At 42.5% G+C, this 19,602-nt stretch overlaps 1 protein-coding gene across 1 annotated transcript; it reads left to right on the forward strand.

The window, feature by feature from the left end:
* The first annotated feature begins 17,649 nt into the window (after nt 1–17,649).
* Nucleotides 17,650–19,246, forward strand: LOC115172901 (thyroxine 5-deiodinase). Its single transcript, XM_075074270.1, has one exon. It carries the CDS (start codon nt 17,909–17,911, stop codon nt 18,692–18,694), a length of 786 nt encoding a protein of 261 aa, XP_074930371.1. The 5' UTR covers nt 17,650–17,908; the 3' UTR covers nt 18,695–19,246.
* The last annotated feature ends 356 nt before the right edge of the window (nt 19,247–19,602 follow it).

The raw sequence follows: 19,602 nt of genomic DNA on the forward strand, positions 1-19,602 counted from the left end.
CACCCAGACATGCCAGTCGTGTGAGAAACTCGTCATCATGCAAGCGGTCAGACAAGTGAAAATTATGGTCAGTAAAGAAAACTTAAGCTCGTCTCTCAATTTAAAAAAAAAATTTGTCAATACTTTGCCCCTTGATAACCAGCACACTTGTGTATGTTGTAAAAGCGTTACATGGTCGCTGCCCATATCATTGCACAATACATAAAATACACAAGAGTTCAGGGGCCTTGCTTTAACAAAGTTAAAAATGTTCACTGTAGTGTCCAAAACGTATTTCAAGCTGTCATGTATTCCCTTGGCAGCAAGAGCCTCTCGGTAGATGCTGCAGTGTACCCAAGTGGCGTCGGGAGCAACTGCTTGCACACGCGTTACCACTCCACTATGTCTCCCTGGCATGGCTTTTTGCGCCATCGGTACAGATACCAAAGTCCATTTGATGTCACAAAGATGTCCAGTAGTTTAAAAATATCCTCTCATGTTGTCCTGGTTTCCAGTGGATTGCAGAAGAGGATGTCTTCCTTAATTGACCCGCCATAAACGTAATGGACACATTCAAGGACCTGTGCCAGGCCCGCCACGTCTGTTGACTCATCCAGCTGTAAAGCATATAATTCACTGGCTTGTACGCGAAGCAGTAATTGTTTCAAAGCATCTCCTGCTATGTCAATGATGCGTCGGGAAACAGTTTTGTTTGATGAAGGCATTGGCTGTATAGTTTTTTGTGCCTTTTCCCCCAGCATTGTCCCAGCCATATCCGCGGCAGCAGGAAGAATTAAGTCCTCCACAATAGTATAGGGCTTGCCTGTCCTAGCCACTCGGTAGCTCACCATATAAGACACTTCTAGCCCCTTCTTATTAATGGTATCTGTTGCTTTCATACATGTCTTACTACTCAAAAGTCGTCTTTATTCTCGCTCAAAAAACTCCTGTGGCTTATTTTTCAAATTGTCATGTGAAGGTTTCCTGCGAGAGAGTAATGGTTAATGTGATTGGATGTTAATTATTTGACTAGGCTACCTGTATTTGACATCGTGTTGTTATTTCGGCAAGTGGTTAGAGCGTTGGACTAGTAACCGAAAGGTTGCAAGATCAAATCCCCAAGCTGACAAGGTAAAAATCTGTCGTTCTTCCCCTGAACAAGGCAGTTAACCCTCTGTTCCTAGGCCGTCATTGAAAATAAGAATTTGTTCTTAACTGACTTGCCTAGTTAAATAAATGTAAATGAAATAATTTTGCTGAACACTTGATGGTTTAATTACATTTTGGGCGGTGATACAAAGCCACTCAGGTGAGAGAAAAAAAACTCACCCAAATGTATAGTCCCGTTGGAAAATACAAATGTACTGTTAGGCATCTCGACAACTTGCGGTGAAATTGCAGAGCGCGAAATTCAAATGACATAAATAGTAATATTGAACACTCATGAAAATACAAGTGTCATACATCAGTTAAAAGCTTAACTTCTTGTTAATCCAGCCGCTGTGTCAGATTTCAAAAAGGCTTTACGGCGAAAGCACACCATGTGATTATCTGAGGACAGCGCCCAGCACACAAATGCATTAAAAACATTTTCCAACCAGGCAGATGCGCCACGAAAGTCAGAAATAGCAATAAAATAAATCACTTACCTTTGAAGATCTTCTTCTGTTGGCACTCAAAAAGGTCCCAGCTACATCACAAATGGACGTTTTGTTCGATAAAGTCCTTCTTTATATCCCCAAAAACTCAGTTTAGCTGGCGCGCTTCATTCAATAATCCACCGGTTTCCCTCCATCAAAAATGCATACAAAATGAATCCCAAATGTTACCAATAAACTTCTCCAAACAAGTCAAACAACGTTTATAATCAAACCTCAGGTAGCGGAGAATCGTTATTGTCATTACTGGAAATAGACAACAAAGTACGCGCATTCACCAGAACGCGTAACAAACACTACAGCCAAAATGGGAGCCACTTAGAAAAACTACAAATTCTAGCTCATTTTTCCAAATACAAAGCCTGAAACTATTTCTAAAGACTGTTGACATCTAATGGAAGCCATAGGAACTGTAATCTGGGAGGTATTCCCTTCATATTAAAAAAGACAGCCATAGGAATCAATGGTGGGCTGAATTTTTTTTTCTGGATGGTTTGTCCTTGGGTTTTCGCCTGCCTTATCCATTCTGTTATACTCACAGACATTATTTTAACAGTTTTAGAAACTTTAGAGTCTTTTCAATCCAACACTACCATGCATATGCATATCCTAGCTTCTGGGCCTGAGTAACAGGCAGTTTACTTTGGGCACCTCAGTCATCCAAACTTCCGAATACTGCCCCCTAGCCTTAAGAAGTTTTAATTAACCAACAATGCAGTTCAAGAAATAAATGTACATAACAATAATGAGGCTAGATACCGGTACCGCTAGTAGGTCCTGGATGTCAGGAAGCTTGGCCCCAGTGATGTACTGGGCCGTACGCACTACCCTCTGTAGCACCTTATGGTCAGATGCCGAGCAGTTGCCATACCAGGATGCTCTCGATTGTGCAGCTGTATAATTTTTGAAGGATCTGGGGACCCATGCCAAATCTTTTCAGTCTCCTGAGGGGGAAAAGATGTTGTCATGCCCTCGTCACAACTGTCTTGGTGTGTTTGGACCATGATAGTTTGATAGTGATGTGGACACCAAGGAACTTGAAACTCTCGAACCGCTCCACTTCAGTCATGGTCCAAACACACCAGGACAGTTGTGAAGAGGTCACGACAATGCCATTCCCCCTCAGGAGACTGAAAAGACTTGGCATGGGTCCTCAGATACTCAAAAAGTTCTACAGCTGCACCATCGAGAGCATCCTGACTGGTTGCATCACCGCCTCGTATGGCAACTGCTCGGCCTCCAACCAACCGCAAGACACTACAGAGGGTAATGAATGCTGTCATGTACAGATAGATGATACAGTGCCTTGCAAAAATATTGATCCCCTTGGCGTTTTTCCTATTTTGTTGCATTACAGCATGTCATTTAAATTGACTTTTATTTGGATTTCATGTAATGGACATACACATAATAGTCCAAGTTGGTGAAGTGAAATGAAAAATATAACTTGTTTCAAAAAAATAAAAAATAAATAAAAACTGAAAAGTGGTGTGTGCATATGTATTCACCCCCTTTGCTGTGAAGCCCCTAAATAAGATCTGGTGCAACCAATTGCCTTCAGAAGTCACATAATTAGTTAAATAAAGTCCACCTGTGTGCAATCTAAGTGTCACATGATCTGTCACATGATCTCAGTATATATACACCTGTTCTGAAAGGCCCCAGAGTCTGCAACACCACCAAGCAAGGGGTACCACCAAGCAAGCTGCACCAAGACCAAGGAGCTGTCCAAACAGGTCAGGGACAAAGTTGTGGAGAAGTACAGATCAGGGTTGGGTAATAAAAAAAATATCCGAAACTTTGAACATCCCACGGAGAACCATTAAATCCATTATTAAAAAATGGAAAGAATATGGCATCACAACAAACCTGCCAAGAGAGGGTCGCCCACCAAAGCTCACGAACCAGGCAAGGAGGGCATTCAGCAGAGAGGGAACAAAGAGACCAAAGATAGCCCTGAAGGAGCTGCAAAGCTCCAGAGCGGAGATTGGAGTATCTGTCATTGGACCACTTTAAGCCATACACTCCACAGAGCTGGGCTTTACAGAAGAGTGGCCAGAAAAAAAGCCATTGCTTAAAGAAAAGAATAAGCAAACACGTTTGGTGTTCGCCAAAAGGCATGTGGGAAACTCCCCAAACATATAGAAGAAGGTGCTCTGGTCAGATGAGACTAAAATTGAGCTATTTGGCCATCAATGAAAACACTATCTCTGGGGCAAACCCAACACCTCTCATCACCCCAAGAATACCATCCCCACAGTGAAGCATGGTGGTGGCAGCATCATGCTGTGGGGATGTTTTTCATTGGCAGGGACTGGGAAACTGTTCAGAATTGAAGGAATGATGGATGGCGCTAAATACATGGAAATTCTTGAGGGTAACCTGTTTCAGTCTTCCAGAGATTTGAGACTGAGACGGAGGTTCACCTTCCAGCAGGACAATGACCCTAAGTATTCTGCTAAAGCAACACTCGAGTGGTTTAAGGGGAAACATTTAAATGTCTTGGAATGGCCTAGTCAAAGGCCAGACCTCAATTCAGCTGAGAATCTGTGGTATGACTTAAAGATTGCTGTACACCAGCAGAACCCATCCAACTTGAAGGAGCTGGAGCAGTTTTGCCTTGAAGAATGGGCAAAAATCCCAGTGTCTAGATGTGCCAAGCTTATAGAGACATACCCCAAGAGACTTGCAGCTGTAATTGCTGCAAAAGGTAGCTCTACAATGTATTGACTTTGGGGACGTGAATAGTTATGCACGCTCAAGTTTTAATTTTTTTTTGTCTTATTTCTTGTTTGTTTCACTAGAAAAAATATTTTGCATCTTCAAAGTGGTAGGCATGTTGTGTAAATCAAATTATACAAACCCCCAAAAAATCCCTTTTAATTCCAGGTTGTAAGGCAACAAAATAGGAAAAATGCCAAAGGGGTGAATACTTTCACAAGCCACGGTAGCTACAAATCATTCTAAGCAAATAGTCTCCGTGCTGCTGTGCTGTTTGTTGCTACTTTGTTTCTACTTGGCTACCTGCCAACTTTACGGTTTTTACTTTTACATTTTTAATAAACGTTTAATAAAAATATTCATTTTACACATTGAAGTTTTTTTCCTCGCTCAACTTTATTCATTCAACTTTTTCACCCCGGATGCTTTATCTGAACATGGTTCTACAGGACCTCCACTATCCTAAGCTAAGTAGTAACATTAATAACACTATGCCATCTAATTGCACTCGCTGTACTCATAATATGCAGGAAAACTATCGCCTTATGCTGAGGATAGCCGTGCTGCAAGCCCAGCTTCAGATGCAATCGTTAGGCAAGGGTAATTTAAGTGTAGGAAAGGATGAAACAGCTCTATGTACAGTCCCCACAGTCAGACAATTTTCCGGTGTCGCTCATTCAGCGACAGAAACTTTCAACCGGTTCTCCCCATTATTAAGCAACTATTCGGAGTCAGAGGCCGAGTCTTCGCTGGTCTCTCCTCCACCCGTTACGGGGTCTGAGCCGCCGAAGCCTCCCACCATTAGCTCTGACAAATTGAAAACCCTAGTCATTGGTGACTCCATTACGCGCAGTTTTAGACTTATAAAGAATCATCCGGCGATCATACACTGTTAACCAGGGGGCAGGGCTAATGGCTAATCTGAAGAGAGTGCTGGCTAAGGCTAAAACTGTCGAGTGTAGAGAGTATAGGGATATTGTTATCCACGTCAGCACCAATGATGCTCGGATGAAACAGTCAGAGGTCACCAAGCACAACAATCATTGTCAGTGTGTAAATTAACCAGAAAGACGTGTCACATCGAGTAGTTGTCTCTGTCCCCCTCCCAGTTAGGGGGAGTGATGAGCTCTACAGCAGAGTCTCACAACTCAATCGCTGGTTGGAAACTGTTTTCTGCCCCTCCCAAAAGATAGAATTTGTAGATAATTGGCCCTCTTTCTGGGACTCATCCACAAACAGGACCAAGCCTGCCCTGCTGAGGAGTGACAGACTCCATCCTAGCTGGAGGGGTGCTCTCATCTTATCTACGAACATAGACAGGGCTCTAACTCCTCTAGCTCCACAATGAGATAGGGTGCAGGCCAGGCAGCAGGCTGTCAGATAGTCAGCTCAGCTATCCCCATTGAGACCGTGTCTGTGCCTCGATCTAGGTTGGTCATAACTAAACATGGCGGTGTTCGCTTTAACATTCTCACTGGATTAAAGACCTCCTCCATTCCTGTCATTATTGAAAGAGATTGTGATATCTCACATCTCAAAATAGAGCTACATAATGTTAGATGCCTCACTTCCAAGGCAGTTACAATCAATGAACTAATCACTGATCACAATCTTCATGTGATTGGCCTGACTGAAACATGGCTTAAGCCTGAGGAATTTACTGTGTTAAATGAGGCCTCTCCTCCTGGTTAAACTAGTGACCATATCCCCCACGCATCCCGCAAAGAAGGAGTTGTTGCTAACATTTACGATAGCAAATTTCAATTTCTGCGTTTTTGTATTTTGAGCTTCTAGTCATGAAATCTATGCAGCCTACTCAATCACTTTTTATAGCTACTGTTTACAGTGCTCCTGGGCCGTAAACAGCGTTCCTCACTGAGTTCCCTGAAGTCCTATCAGATCTTGTAGTCATGGCAGATAATATTCAAATTTCTGGTGACTTTAATATTCACATGGAAAATTCCACAGACCCACTCCAAAAGGCTTTCGGAGCCATCATCGACTCAGTGGGTTTTGTCCAACATGTGACCAGACCTACTTACTGCCACAATCATAAGCTGCACCTAGTTTTGTCCCATGGAATAAATATTGTGGATCTTAACGTTTTTCCTCATAATCCTGGACTATCATACCACCATCTTATTACACATATTTTAGGAATGTCACGGATCCCTCCGGAACTTTCATTACACACACCTGGCCCCTATTCCCACCATGGTCTTGTCGATTATTGTTACTATGTCCGTTTGTGCGAGTGAGTACCTGTGCTGTGTGTTTTGGCTTTACCTTGCCATTGTGGGTTGCGCAGATGATTACGGGTCTCGTCCCGTGTGTTAATCATTGTATGTTATTTATTCGAGGTACTCCTCGCTCTTTTGTTTTGTGTTTCTACAGTGTGTTTTGTTACGTGTTTGTTTGGTCTTCGTCTCTTCGTCTTACACGTCACGTCGTAATTTGGGCTTAATAAAAAACCCTATAACGTATTCCTGCGTCTGTCCCCCAATCCTTCATGCCAACGAGACAAGGAATCACAGTTTTAGAGAAATATTATTTAAAATCACAGAGGGATAGACTATTTTTCAGTTAATATCCATTATTGCCAGTTTTTAGAATTTTATACACATTTTTGGAGCGTTTGAAGTTGTGATCCTTTGCTGCTGACAAGGACATTTCCAGGCATAGAGCTGACATGCAAATTAATAATATTGAAAGTATTTAGAAATTTCAGAAAATATATTTTCCCTTGTAAAATTCCACTAAATGTAAAATTTTTGTTCAAATAATGCAACAATTTTTTTTAATATATATTTTATTACTATAGAAATAAAGTTTCCCTGCAGGACAAGGATTGTCCTGATTTTTAAGAATCTCTGAGCTAATGTCCTGCTATTTTACTTATTTTGCCTTGAGGCTGAAAGAAAATGTTGCTGTTTTAAAGCTAATTTTATGTAATTCTAAACATTTATTTGAGGGCTTATGACTTTTTCATATACTATCTGGGGGGCTCGACCTCCGGGGGGACCCCAACCCCAAAAATAAAACAAATGCTTATTGGGGGGGGGGGGGGGGCCGGCGGTAGGTGGGTGTTCCACATTGTAAGAGAATGAGGTCATGAGATAATGTAAACTGCTTAGACTGGGTGAAAAGAGCTACATGCAATAGGTCAATAACATAGATACAGAGAACTGTATTTCTGTTTTGTTTCACCGCATTCAGCCAAATGTGGAGCAACATTTTATGTCATTTGATTTAGATATTGGCCGACTATCAAATACCCATCTTGGATAATGAGGGGGAAGGAAGCATAATTTATAACTGTTGACTGGAGGATAAAAATGAGAAAATCTCTGTGCTGCTGCCATGTTGTGCTGCTGCCATGTGTTGCTACCATGTTGTTGTCATGTTGTGTTGCTACCATGCTGTGTTGGCATGTATTGCTGCCATGCTATGTTGTTGTCTTAGGTCTCTCTTTATGTAGTGTTGTGTTGTCTCTCTTGTCGTGTGTTTTGTCCTATATTTTTATTTAAAAAATGTATTCTTAATCACTGTCCCCGCAGGAGGCCTTTTGCCTTTTGGTAGGCCGTCATTGTTAATAAGAATTTGTTCTTAACTGACTTGCCTAGTTAGATGAAAGTTAAATGAAATAAAAATCATTTTAAAAAACATATTACTTTAGTACTGAAGAAGACAAAACACAAAGATAGGCGACAATTTCTCAAAAATGTTTAAAAGGTTCAAGGCAACGAGTCACATGCTCGCAAAACTCCCAGTGTCATGTGATTTGGGTTGAAGAGTCACCACACACTCTGAAAGGCTTTCCTTGAGTTGTTCGCTGCCCTCGAGAGCGTGTGGTTGTTTATGAAGGGAGAAGGCTGAAAATAACTCATGACATCAATGGTCAGTTATCAATATGTTATCAATATCTTTATCAATATGTGATATGGAATGATAATGATCATTGCACAGGTCACAGATATCTAAAAGATAAATGGTCCATAAACACTGCGTGTAGCTCCTTTCCAATGATCATGATAAGATAGATCAGATATTGAACTCTGAAAGGTCAGAACAACATTATGCTGCCGGGCCATTTTCTGTTCAAATAGCTTGAGAGAAGAACTAAGTTAAGTTTCATGTGACACATATAGTCACAGTTTGTATAACTGCTATCAAAGACAGAGCCTGCTGTGTGCGGATGGGCGCACCATTACGCACTAACCTACTCCACTGGATAGGTCTACCACGGGATGGAGATGATGCGATTATGTCAATTATTAGAAGTGTAATTTCATTTGATTCTTATTCCTTTTTGTTTACTTCAAAAAACATAGCCTACACACAATTACTGATAGCCGGCACCTGGGCATTCCCACTGGGCACAGACGTCAATTCAACGTCTATTCCACATTGGATCAAGGTAATTTTGTTGAAATGACGTGGAAACAACATTGATTCAACCAGTGTGTGCCTAGTGGGTTATGAGATATATTAACTGATAGCCTAATTTTGACAGTTTGATCAATGTGCTAAAGGAAAAGGACAACTTGGATTCGGCCCAATAAGGCCCTAACTATATGCGCTAAGAGTGCATAAATACCTCTCACTTTCCTGCAAATCTTAGCCCTATAGGTTTACATATTTTTTAGGGATTTGTGTGATATTTTAATACGTGAAAATTCAAGATCCATTGTATTGAAAGAATGTTGTAACCAGTGGCGCCCTGCCATTTCGAGCCTCACATTTTTTTGCAAGAAATGTAAATAAAATATATATATATATTGGGGGGCTTGTCTGTTTTTAATGTTATTTTGGCATTAATACGTGTCACATATCAGTTTGCAAACAATGTAAAAAATATATACAGTTGAAGTCGGAAGTTTACATACACTTAGGTTGGAGTCATTAAAACTCGTTTTTCAACCACTCCACAAATTTCTTGTTAACAAACTGTAGTTATTGCAAGTTGGAAAGGATCACTACTTTGTGCATGACACAAGTAATTTTTCCTACAAGTGTTTACAGACAGATTATATCACTTATAATTCATTGTATCACAATTCCAGTGGGTCAGAAGTTTACATGCACTAAGTTGACTGTGCCTATAAACAGCTTGGAAAATTCCAGAAAATTATGTCCTGGCTTTAGAAGCTTCTGATAGGCTAATTGACATAATTTGAGTTAATTGGAGGTGTACCTGTGGATGTATTTCAAGGCCTACCTTTAAACTCAGTGTTTCTTTGCTTGACATCATGGGAAAATCAAAAGAAATCAGTCAAGACCTAAGAAAAAAAATTGTAGACCTCCACAAGTCTGGTTTATCCTTGGGAGCAATTTCCAAATGCCTGAAGATACCATGTTCATCTGTACAAACAATATATAATATAAACAATGTAAAAGTATAAACACCATGGGACCATGTAGCCGTCATACCGCTCAGGAAGGAGATGCGTTCTGTCTCCTAGAGATGAACGTACTTTGGTGCGAAAAGTGCAAATCAATCCCAGAACAACAGCAAAGGACCTTGTGAAGATGTGGCAGGAAACAGGTACAAAAGTATCTATATCCACAGTAAAACGAGTCCTAGATCGACATAACCTGAAAGGCCCTCAGCAAGGAAGAAGCCACTGCTCCAAAACCGCCATAAAAAAGCCAGACTACGGTTGCAACTGCACATGGGAACAAAGATTGTACTTTTTTGAGAAATGTCCTCTGGTCTGATGAAACAAAAATAGAACTGTTTGGCCATAATGACCATCGTTATGTTTGGAGGAAAAAGGGGGAGGCTTGCAAGCCGAAGAAGACCATCCCAACCATTAAGCACGGGGGTGGCAGCATCATGTTGTGGGGGTGCTTTGCTGCAGGAGGGACTGGTGCACTTCACAAAATAGATTGCATCATGAGGTAGGAAAATGATGTGGATATATTGAAGCAACATCTGAAGACATCAGTCAGGAAGTTAAAGCTTGGTCGCAAATGGGTCTTCCAAATGGACAATGACCCCAAGCATACTTCCAAAGTTGTGGCAAAATGGCTTAAGGACAACAAAGTCAAGGTATTGGAGTGGCCATCACAAAGCCCTGACCCCAATCCTATAGAAAATGTGTGGGCAGAACTGAAAAAGCGTGTGCGAGAAAGGAGGCCTACAAACCTGACTCAGTTACACCAGCTCTGTCAGGAGGAATGGGCCAAAATTCACCCAACTTATTGTGGGAAGCTTGTGGAAGAGCAAAAACAATTCTAGCCACTTGGATGCTGCCATAGAGTTACATTAGAAGTGCCCATCCAAGAAGGCTCAAGGTCATTGGCCACAGATAAAATGGTGTCAAATCACGTTATATGTACAGTAGCTCTGATTGGACTGATCATGTCAACATCATACTTTCAAAATCTTAGCAAGCAGTCATCATCGTGAATCAAGTCGACAATCTACTGGCAAATCCTTTTTAATTCTTGTCATATGAAGAGAAATTATAGAAAAAAGTATCGGTACTCATCGGCCAATGGACATAAACATAACACAACAAATTGGAAATCGCAAATTCAACAATGACTGGTTTGGAAGGAATCAGTGACAGTGCTGCAAGCATTGCAAAGCAATCACTAGCCTGCTATTCAGTGGTGTGGCTGTGTGGTCCCAAATCTGGGATTAAAGGGCTCTTTTCCAAGTTTAAAATGATAAACATTCAACATTGGCCATGCTGTCAATGAAGCATAATATGCCATGCTCAAAACAACTGTTAACTCAGAACTGAGAAAACTTGACTTCAGTGAGTTCAAGACAACTGGGAAGCCGGGAATAAACGAGCTCCGACTGGGAAAATATGTTTTGAACAGTCATCCAACTCAGATTTGTAAATCCAGCCTCTTTCTAGAGCTAAGACCTGAAGATTAATGACGTCATCATGATTCAACCTTGTTTTTTCTGAGTTCCCAGTTGTTTTGAAAGCACCATAAATCCAGAGAATGCCAGACTTTGATAACAAATTTGCCCACAAAGGAACGCCGCGCCACCTTCCTGTTCAAGTGAGCACTGCACAATAATGTAAGTCCAAAAATGTATTGAATGCTGCTGCATAAATGTTGTAATATCAAATCAAATCAAATTTATTTTTATAGCCCTTCTTACATCAGCTGATATCTCAAAGTGCTGTACAGAAACCCAGCCTAAACCCCCAAACAGCAAGCAATGCAGGTGTAGAAGCACGGTGGCTAGGAAAAACTCCCTAGAAAGGCCAAAACCTAGGAAGAAACCTAGAGAGGAACCAGGCTATGAGGGGTGGCCAGTCCTCTTCTGGCTGCGCCGGGTGGAGATTAAAACAGAACATGGCCAAGATGTTCAAATGTTCATAAATGACCAGCATGGTCAAATAATAATAATCACAGTTGTCGAGGGTGCAACAAGTCAGCACCTCAAGAGTAAATGTCAGTTGGCTTTTCATAGCCGATCATATGCCAGAGAGATATGTATACTGTAGCTAAGTGTCACGTCCTGACCATAGAGAGCTCTTATTTTCTATGGTAGAGTAGGTTTTTTCTAGTTATTATTTTCTATGTGGGGTTCTAGTTTAGTTTTTCTATGTCTTGGTGATTTGTATGATTCCCAATTAGAGGCAGCTGGATATCGTTGTCTCTAATTGGGGATCATACTTAAGTAGCATTTTCTCCACCTGTGGGTTATGGGATATTGTTTATGTGTAGTTGCATTGTTGTCACGGTTCGTTTATTCATTTATTGTTTGTTTTGTATTTTGCTAAGTTTCACTTTATAAGAAAGATGTGGAACGCTACTCACCCTGCGCCTTGGTCCGATCATTCTAATGAACATGACAGAATATCCCATCAAACCAGGACCAAGCAGCGTGCCCATGAGGAGGAAGTATCCTGGACTTGGAAGAGATTAAGGATGGGAAGGGATCCTGGACTTGGGAAGAAATCCTGGCAGGACAGGATCGCCTTCCATGGCGGGAGACGCAAGCGTTGAAGGAAGGACAGCAACGACGACAGGGTTCGCGGCCACGACACAAGCCCAAGAAGCAACCGCAAAATATTTTTTTGGGGGGGGCACAAGGGGTGGTCGGTGAAGTGGAGGGGTGAGTCAGAGACCGTCGAGGAGTTATTGGAAAAATTGGAGGAGAGTGAACAGAGAGGAGAGTTAGAGACCTTTGAGGAATTGTTGGATAAATTGGAGGAGAGTGAAGCAAGAGAGCTGTTGGTTTGGCGTAGTATGCACGGCATTCGCCCTGAGGAGCGTGTTAGCCTTCCAAGGCCACCTGAGTCAGTTCCCCGTACTCGTCCTGAGAAGTGTGTTAAAGTTCCGGTACAATTGAGGTCGGTTATACGCACCAGGTCTCCAGTGCGCCTTCACAGCCCGATACGTCCTGAGCCAACTCCCCATACTCGTCCTGAGAAGTGTGTTAAAGTTCCGGTACAATTGAGACCGGCTATACGCAACAGGTCTCCAGTGCGCCTTCACAGCCCGGTACATCCTGAGCCAACTCCCCGTACTCACCGTGGGGAGCGTGTGACCGGTCAGGCACCATGTTTTGCAGTGATATGCACGGTGTCTCCAGTGCGCATCCACAGCTTTGAGCGTCCTGTGCCAGCTACCCGCACTTGCCGTGCGAAGGTGATCATCTGTCCAGGACGCATTGTGCCAGCTCTACGCTCCAGACCTCCAGTGCACCTCCACAGTCCAGTACGTCCTATGCCTGCTCCTCGCGCTCGCCCTGAGGTGCGTGTCACCAGCCCGGTACCACCAGTTCCGGCCCCACGCATCAGGCTTCTGGCGACAATCCCCAGTCAGGTACGTCCTGTGCCTGCTCCTCGCACTCTCCCTGAAGTGCGTGTCACCAGTTTGGCGCCACCTGTGCCAGTTCCACACACTAGGCCTCCTGAGACGGTCCACGGCCCGGAACCTCCTGAGACGGTCCACGGCCCGGAACCTCCAGAGACGGTCCACGGCCCGGAACCTCCAGAGACGGTCCACGGCCCGGAACCTCCAGAGACGGTCCACGGCCCGGAACCTCCTGAGACGGTCAACGGTTCGGGACCTCCAGCTCCAAGGCCAGAGTCTTCTTCTGCGTTGGTGCCCAGTCCAAGCGCAGTGTTCAGCCTGGGTCCATGGCTGGACCCGCAGGATGAGCGTGTTCCTTGGCCCGCACCAGAGCCGCCACCAAAGCTGGCGGATCCGTGGGATGAGCGGGTTCTTCATCCCACACCAGAGCCGCCCCCGATGCTGGTGGATCTGCGGGATGAGCGGGTTCTTCGTCCCGCACCAGAGCCGCCACCGACATTACACCGACGTGACAGCCCCCCTTAACCCTCCCTTTTTGTTTCAGGTTTTGCGGTCGGAGTCCACACCTTTGGGGGGGGGGGGTACTGTCACGTCCTGACCATAGAGAGCTCTTATTTTCTATGGTAGAGTAGGTCAGGGTGTGACTGGGGGTTTTTCTAGTTATTATTTTCTATGTGGGGTTCTAGTTTAGTTTTTCTATGTTTTGGTGATTTGTATGATTCCCAATTAGAGGCAGCTGGTTATAGTTGTCTCTAATTGGGGATCATACTTAAGTAGCATTTTTTCCAACTCTAGGTTATGGGATATTGTTTATGTGTAGTTGCATTGTCGTCATGGTCCGTTTATTCATTTATTGTTTGTTTTGTATTTTGCTAAGTTTCACTTTATAATAAAGATATGGAACGCTACTCACGCTGTGCCTTGGTCCGATCATTCCAATGAACGTGACACTAAGAAAGTAATACTAAGTGTATGTTGTGTAGTAAGATGTTAGTTGCCCATGTGCCTCACCCTAATAATTTGGTCTATTTACCCTTCTTAATTTCGCCTACTGTTCTGACTTGGTGGTACACATGTAGCCTGTATCCTGTTTTAGAGAAGTGTAATCATCAAATATTGTAAGAGCTTTCATTGTCTGCTTATATGCCCTTTATATTTATCCTACGGTTCTGACTTGGTGTACAGGGAGAGCACTGTAAGAACGGCCCATGTTCTGAATTCTGTCGCTGTACATTTCAAAAGTGCTAAACAAATAGTTATATTGACTACTGTATGTCCGTATGTCCGTCCGAGCTCGCTCATTAATGTCTTAATCGAAATTCCGGATTGCCACTTATCTGCTTGTTGTCCCCTTATGCCATAGTTTGTACATCTCAATTGTCATTAGAAAACACATTTGTTTAAGCAAGTCAGCCATATCAGCTATGTTTTTTTGAAAGGCAGCCATATCAGTTGTTTTTTTTAAAGCAGTAAATGAGGCTGAATGAACTGTTTTGCTGCCAGACAAGGCTCCACTGATAGCCAGGTGTAGCAGTGGTAAGGTGTTGGGACTGTTGTTGGGACAGCTTTATGTAGGCCCTAACAGTTTGTGGGCACCGTCTGTCACCATTAAAGTGGAAATAATGTATTGTTTAGTGTTTTGTTTTGCTGGCATGCATCCCACTTTTTTTTTTGCCCCACCAAGATTTACATGCTAAAATCACCAATGATTGTAACTAACCCAAAACGCAGAAACCTTCTCAGCAGGGGTTGGAACCTAAATGATTTCCTAATATCAAGGCACAAGGCGAGACCCAAATGCAGACACAGGAGGCAGATGGTTGGAGTCTTACAATATTTATTAATCCAAAGGGGTAGGCAAGAGAATGGTCATGGACAGGCAAAAATGTCAAAACCAGATCGGAGTCCAGGAGGTACAGATTGGCAGTCAGACTCGAGGTCAAGGCAGGCAGAATGGTCAGGCAGGCGGGTACAAAGTCCAGAAACAGGCAAGGGTCAAAACCGGGAGGACTAGAAAAAGAGAATGCAGAAGAATGGAAAACCGCTGGTTGACTTGGAAACATACAGTACGAACTGGTACAGAGAGACAGGAAACACAGGGATAAATACACTGGGGAAAATAAGCGACACCTGGAGGGGGTGGAGACAATCACAAAGACAGGTAAAACAGATCAGGGCGTGACATCCTAATCGTTTCGTTCTGAACAAAACCAAAAACCGTTCCACTGTTCGGACCAGCAAAATAAAGTTCAGAACCGGTTCAAACCAAAACAAAGTAACGGTTTATAACATTAATTTCTGTTCCTTTTTTTAACCTGTGAAACCAACCGTTTTTTACATTTAGCTAATTAAATTACTTCACCAATCAGTGCGGAAAGAGCAGACAAGCTAGTTGTTTACATGTGTGACGGACAGACAAGTATGGCGCAAGATGTGACTGAAATTGTGCGGGATGGAAGAGAGCGAAAGAGGGTTGAGGAGGAGGAGCTTAAAGCTGCTGGTCATCTTGTTATGACATGCATTATGTGAATTAAGTCCACAAAAATTATACCTGGGAGGAGCAGTTTCTATGGAGGAACTTTGAATGTCTTTTAAACTAGCAAGCAAGCCTGCAGAGCTACACCAGATCAATAACAAAAAACATCTTACCTTTTGGTGGTTAATAAATCCAACGTGAAACGTGATAACTAGACCTATGATATCCTTAACTAGCATTGAAAAAGTTAATACAGTCTTCTCTAGCTACACTGAACAAGAATATAAACGCAACATTCAACAATTTCAAGATTTAACAGTTTATATAAGGACGTCAGACAATTTAAAACACATTTCCATAGAAATCCTAATCTATGGATTTCACATGACTGGGAAGGACACATTTTCTTCGCATATGGTTGATCAGGCTGTTGATTGTGGCCTGTGGAATTTTGTCCCTCTCCTCTTCAATGGCTGTGCTAAATTGCTGGATATTGGCAGGAACTGGAACACGCTGTCATACACGTCGATCCAAAACATAACCACCATGCTCAGTGGGTGACATGTCTGGTGAGTACGCAGGCCATGGAAGAACTGGTGTGATGTGGAGGTCCTGGGCTGGCGTGGTTACACGTGGTCTGCGGTTGTGAGGCAATTGGAGGTACCGCTAAATTCTCTAAAATTACGTTGGAGGTGATTTATGGTAGAGAAATTAACATTAAATGATCTGGCAACAGCTCTGGTGGACATTGCTGCAGTCAGCATGCCAATTGCACGCTCCCTCAAAACTTGAGACATCTGTGGCATTGTGCTGTGTGACAGAACTGCACATTTTAGAGTGGCCTTTTATTGTTCCCAACACAAGGTGTACCTGTGTAATGATCATGCTGCTTAATCAGCTTCTTGATATGCCATACCTGTCAGGTGGATGGATTATCTTGGCAAAGGAGAAATGCTCACTAACAGGAATGTAAACAAATTTGTGCACAAAATTTTAAAGAAATAAGCTTTTTGTGTATATGGAAAATGTCTGGGATGTTTCATTTCAGCTCATGAAACATGTGACCAACACTTTACATGTTGCGTTTATAGTCTAGCCTGGCAGTTTGCTGTTTGCACTAACATTTGCAGACTGATTATGCATATTATTTGTAGGCCTATTGTCATTTAGTGGGAGAGTGTCGATGAGTGCCTTGTGCGTAATTACGCACCTACATGGGTTTTATGGTTAACTGCAATGTGGTGGATATATCATTGCCTAATTCATATCGTTATTAAACTCACTTTGTCATATTTAATTGAATTCAGATGATTAGTGAACAAACAAAAAATGATCCGTGGCCTTTTCCGCCCCATTCATTAATAATCTTTATCACGGGTCGATGTGAACTCTCAACGAATAGTTACACAATGTTTAGCAATTACAATGTAGGCTACTAAATCAAAATTGTGAATCGTTGTTCTATTAGGATTTTCAAAAGAGCTTGTGTCACAGTTTTTTTCATAGTTTGTTCCGTTATTGTGCGCTACAACACTTTAAAACGAAATGTTACCAAATTATACATAATAGACATCTTGAAACTTCGAATAGGTATTTTGGCTATGTGTTATGGAACGTTTAAAATAAAGTTCCCTTGTTCAGGCTATGAATAAATATTGTCAAGTGCCGTTTATTAGAATTAAGTATACTAGAGCATTTGATCCCTTTCTTATCCAATGATTGATAATGAAATGTATAAGCAGTCTCAATAAAAGCAATACAATCAAACACCAGCGTCGTGGGGTGGTTTCATATTGTGCAAAGCAGAAAGCTCCACAAGGCAACAGACACCTGACGCTGGGTATCGGAAGAAATTGGCCTGTGATGTTTTGGAAAAACAGATGACGTTTTGGTCAATCCTTTCATGTGCATACCCGGTTAGGTGTATTGGTCGAGAAAGACAGGCATATAGGCTACTTATGAAGAGGAGGAGGCAGAATTAAATCTCTGTCGCACACAGCCATCTCGTTTTCTTCCTCACACACACACACATCTCGCTCTCTGCCTCTCCTATCATCAGTAGCCTAAATGAATAGAAGGTAATCCCCGCCATGTGAGGAGTCGGCCACGGTTTGGAGGCGGGGTGTTTTTCATTCAAATCCACTGCCTGTGCTATAAAAAGGGAAGCTACAAGTAGAGTGCAACTTCAGCAAAGGATCGTAGCGCAAGAGTAACGCGGTCTGTCTGAAGTTTTAGAAGCTATAGCCTAAAGATATTAGCCGGTCTGCGATTATTAGTCGGCATGAATACAGTCAAGGCTATGAAAAATGCAATTGTCTGTCTTATTTTACTGCCTCGCTTCTTCTTGGCAGCGATAATGCTGTGGTTTCTCGATTTTCATTGCGTAAGAAAGAGGGTCTTCCCCAAAATGAAGGAACAAGAAGGACATATTGTCGACCCCCCAGTATGTATTTCCGAGTCTAATCGAATGTTCAGCTGGGAGTCAATCAAAGCCGTTTGGCATGGCCATAAACTGGACTTCTTAAAATCGGCGCACCTTGGATATGTAGCGCCCAACACAGAAGTTGTGCAGCTCCGCGACCAGAGCTGCAACCGGATTCTTGACTATGCCAAAGACAAGCGACCGCTCATTCTAAACTTTGGCAGCTGCACCTGACCACCGTTCATGACACGCTTGAAGGCGTTCCAGCGTGTTGTGCAGCAATACGCTGATATCTCAGACTCTGTCGTTGTGTACATAGAGGAAGCGCACCCGTCGGACGGATGGATGAGCTCTGACGCTCCCTACCAAATTCCCAAACACCGCTGTCTCGAGGACAGACTCAGTGCCGCTCAAATAATGAACCGTGAGGTCCCTGGGTGCCTTGTTGTCGCAGACAGCATGGATAACTCGTCCAACGCCGCATATGGAGCATATTTCGATAGACTTTACATACTTCAAGACGGAAAGATTGTCTACCAAGGAGGTAGAGGGCCGGAGGGATACCGCATCTCTGAGCTGAGAGACTGGCTAGATCAATACAGACAAAGTGTTGGAAATTCAAGAAATGTCGTTATTCATGTCTAGAGTTTTATAACATTTTAGGCGTCACCATTAAATAAGTTATGTCTCTACACATTTCATACACTGCAACTTTTCAAGAGTTGCGGCTCCAATAAGGTGTCACAGGGACACACACAAGCATTTTCACTTGTGTTGTTTACCAGTGATGTATATGTAGGCCTATCCCAATGGTTGCAGAATTGCCTGTTTTAGTTGTAGTTGTTATTTTGACCGTGGACATCTCAACATATTACGTCAATAGACGAACGCCTGCAAGGGTTTATTTGTCAAAACCAGTTGTTCTGTGCTCCCATATTTGTCATGTTCTCTTTATGCGAATGTTTGTGTGGAAAGTGTGAGTAACGTAGGGTTTGCCATGACCAATTTATTGCCAGTATTTTTGTGAAGTTCGGTTTTTAAAAGGTACCTCACCAGAAATCCGATACTGATGTTTTAATGCTGAAGATAATGATTGTGTGCAATATCTTTTTACTTGTATTTTTGGTTTTGTAAATATGGTTAACTTTTTATGGAGATACTTTTATAATAAAATGTCTTATTCTATACTCTGGAAAATAACTATTTAAAACATTTCGCTCATTGCTGAAGGTGAATTCATTTAAGATGATGTGTAGGGTATTCATTTAGCATGCTTGATCTGCATGGAATAACTTTTGTTAACTAAAGTCACATTTAAAATGATGGTAAGGTAATTACTGAGTAGATAGCCTCTAGCAACAGGCTTCCTCCCTTGTGCGCAGTAGACTGTGGGAAACGCGGTTACTGGGTAAACCACACATTTCTTTGATACAAACATTAAGAACACCTTCCTAATATTGAATTGTTTTTCCCTCAGAACAGCTTCAATTGGACGGGGCATTGGACACTAGAAGGTGTCGAAAGCGTTCCACAGGGATGCTGGCCCATGTTGA

The sequence above is a fragment of the Salmo trutta genome, chromosome 33 (genome assembly GCF_901001165.1).
Source record: "Salmo trutta chromosome 33, fSalTru1.1, whole genome shotgun sequence".
NCBI classification, from domain to species: domain Eukaryota; kingdom Metazoa; phylum Chordata; class Actinopteri; order Salmoniformes; family Salmonidae; genus Salmo; species Salmo trutta.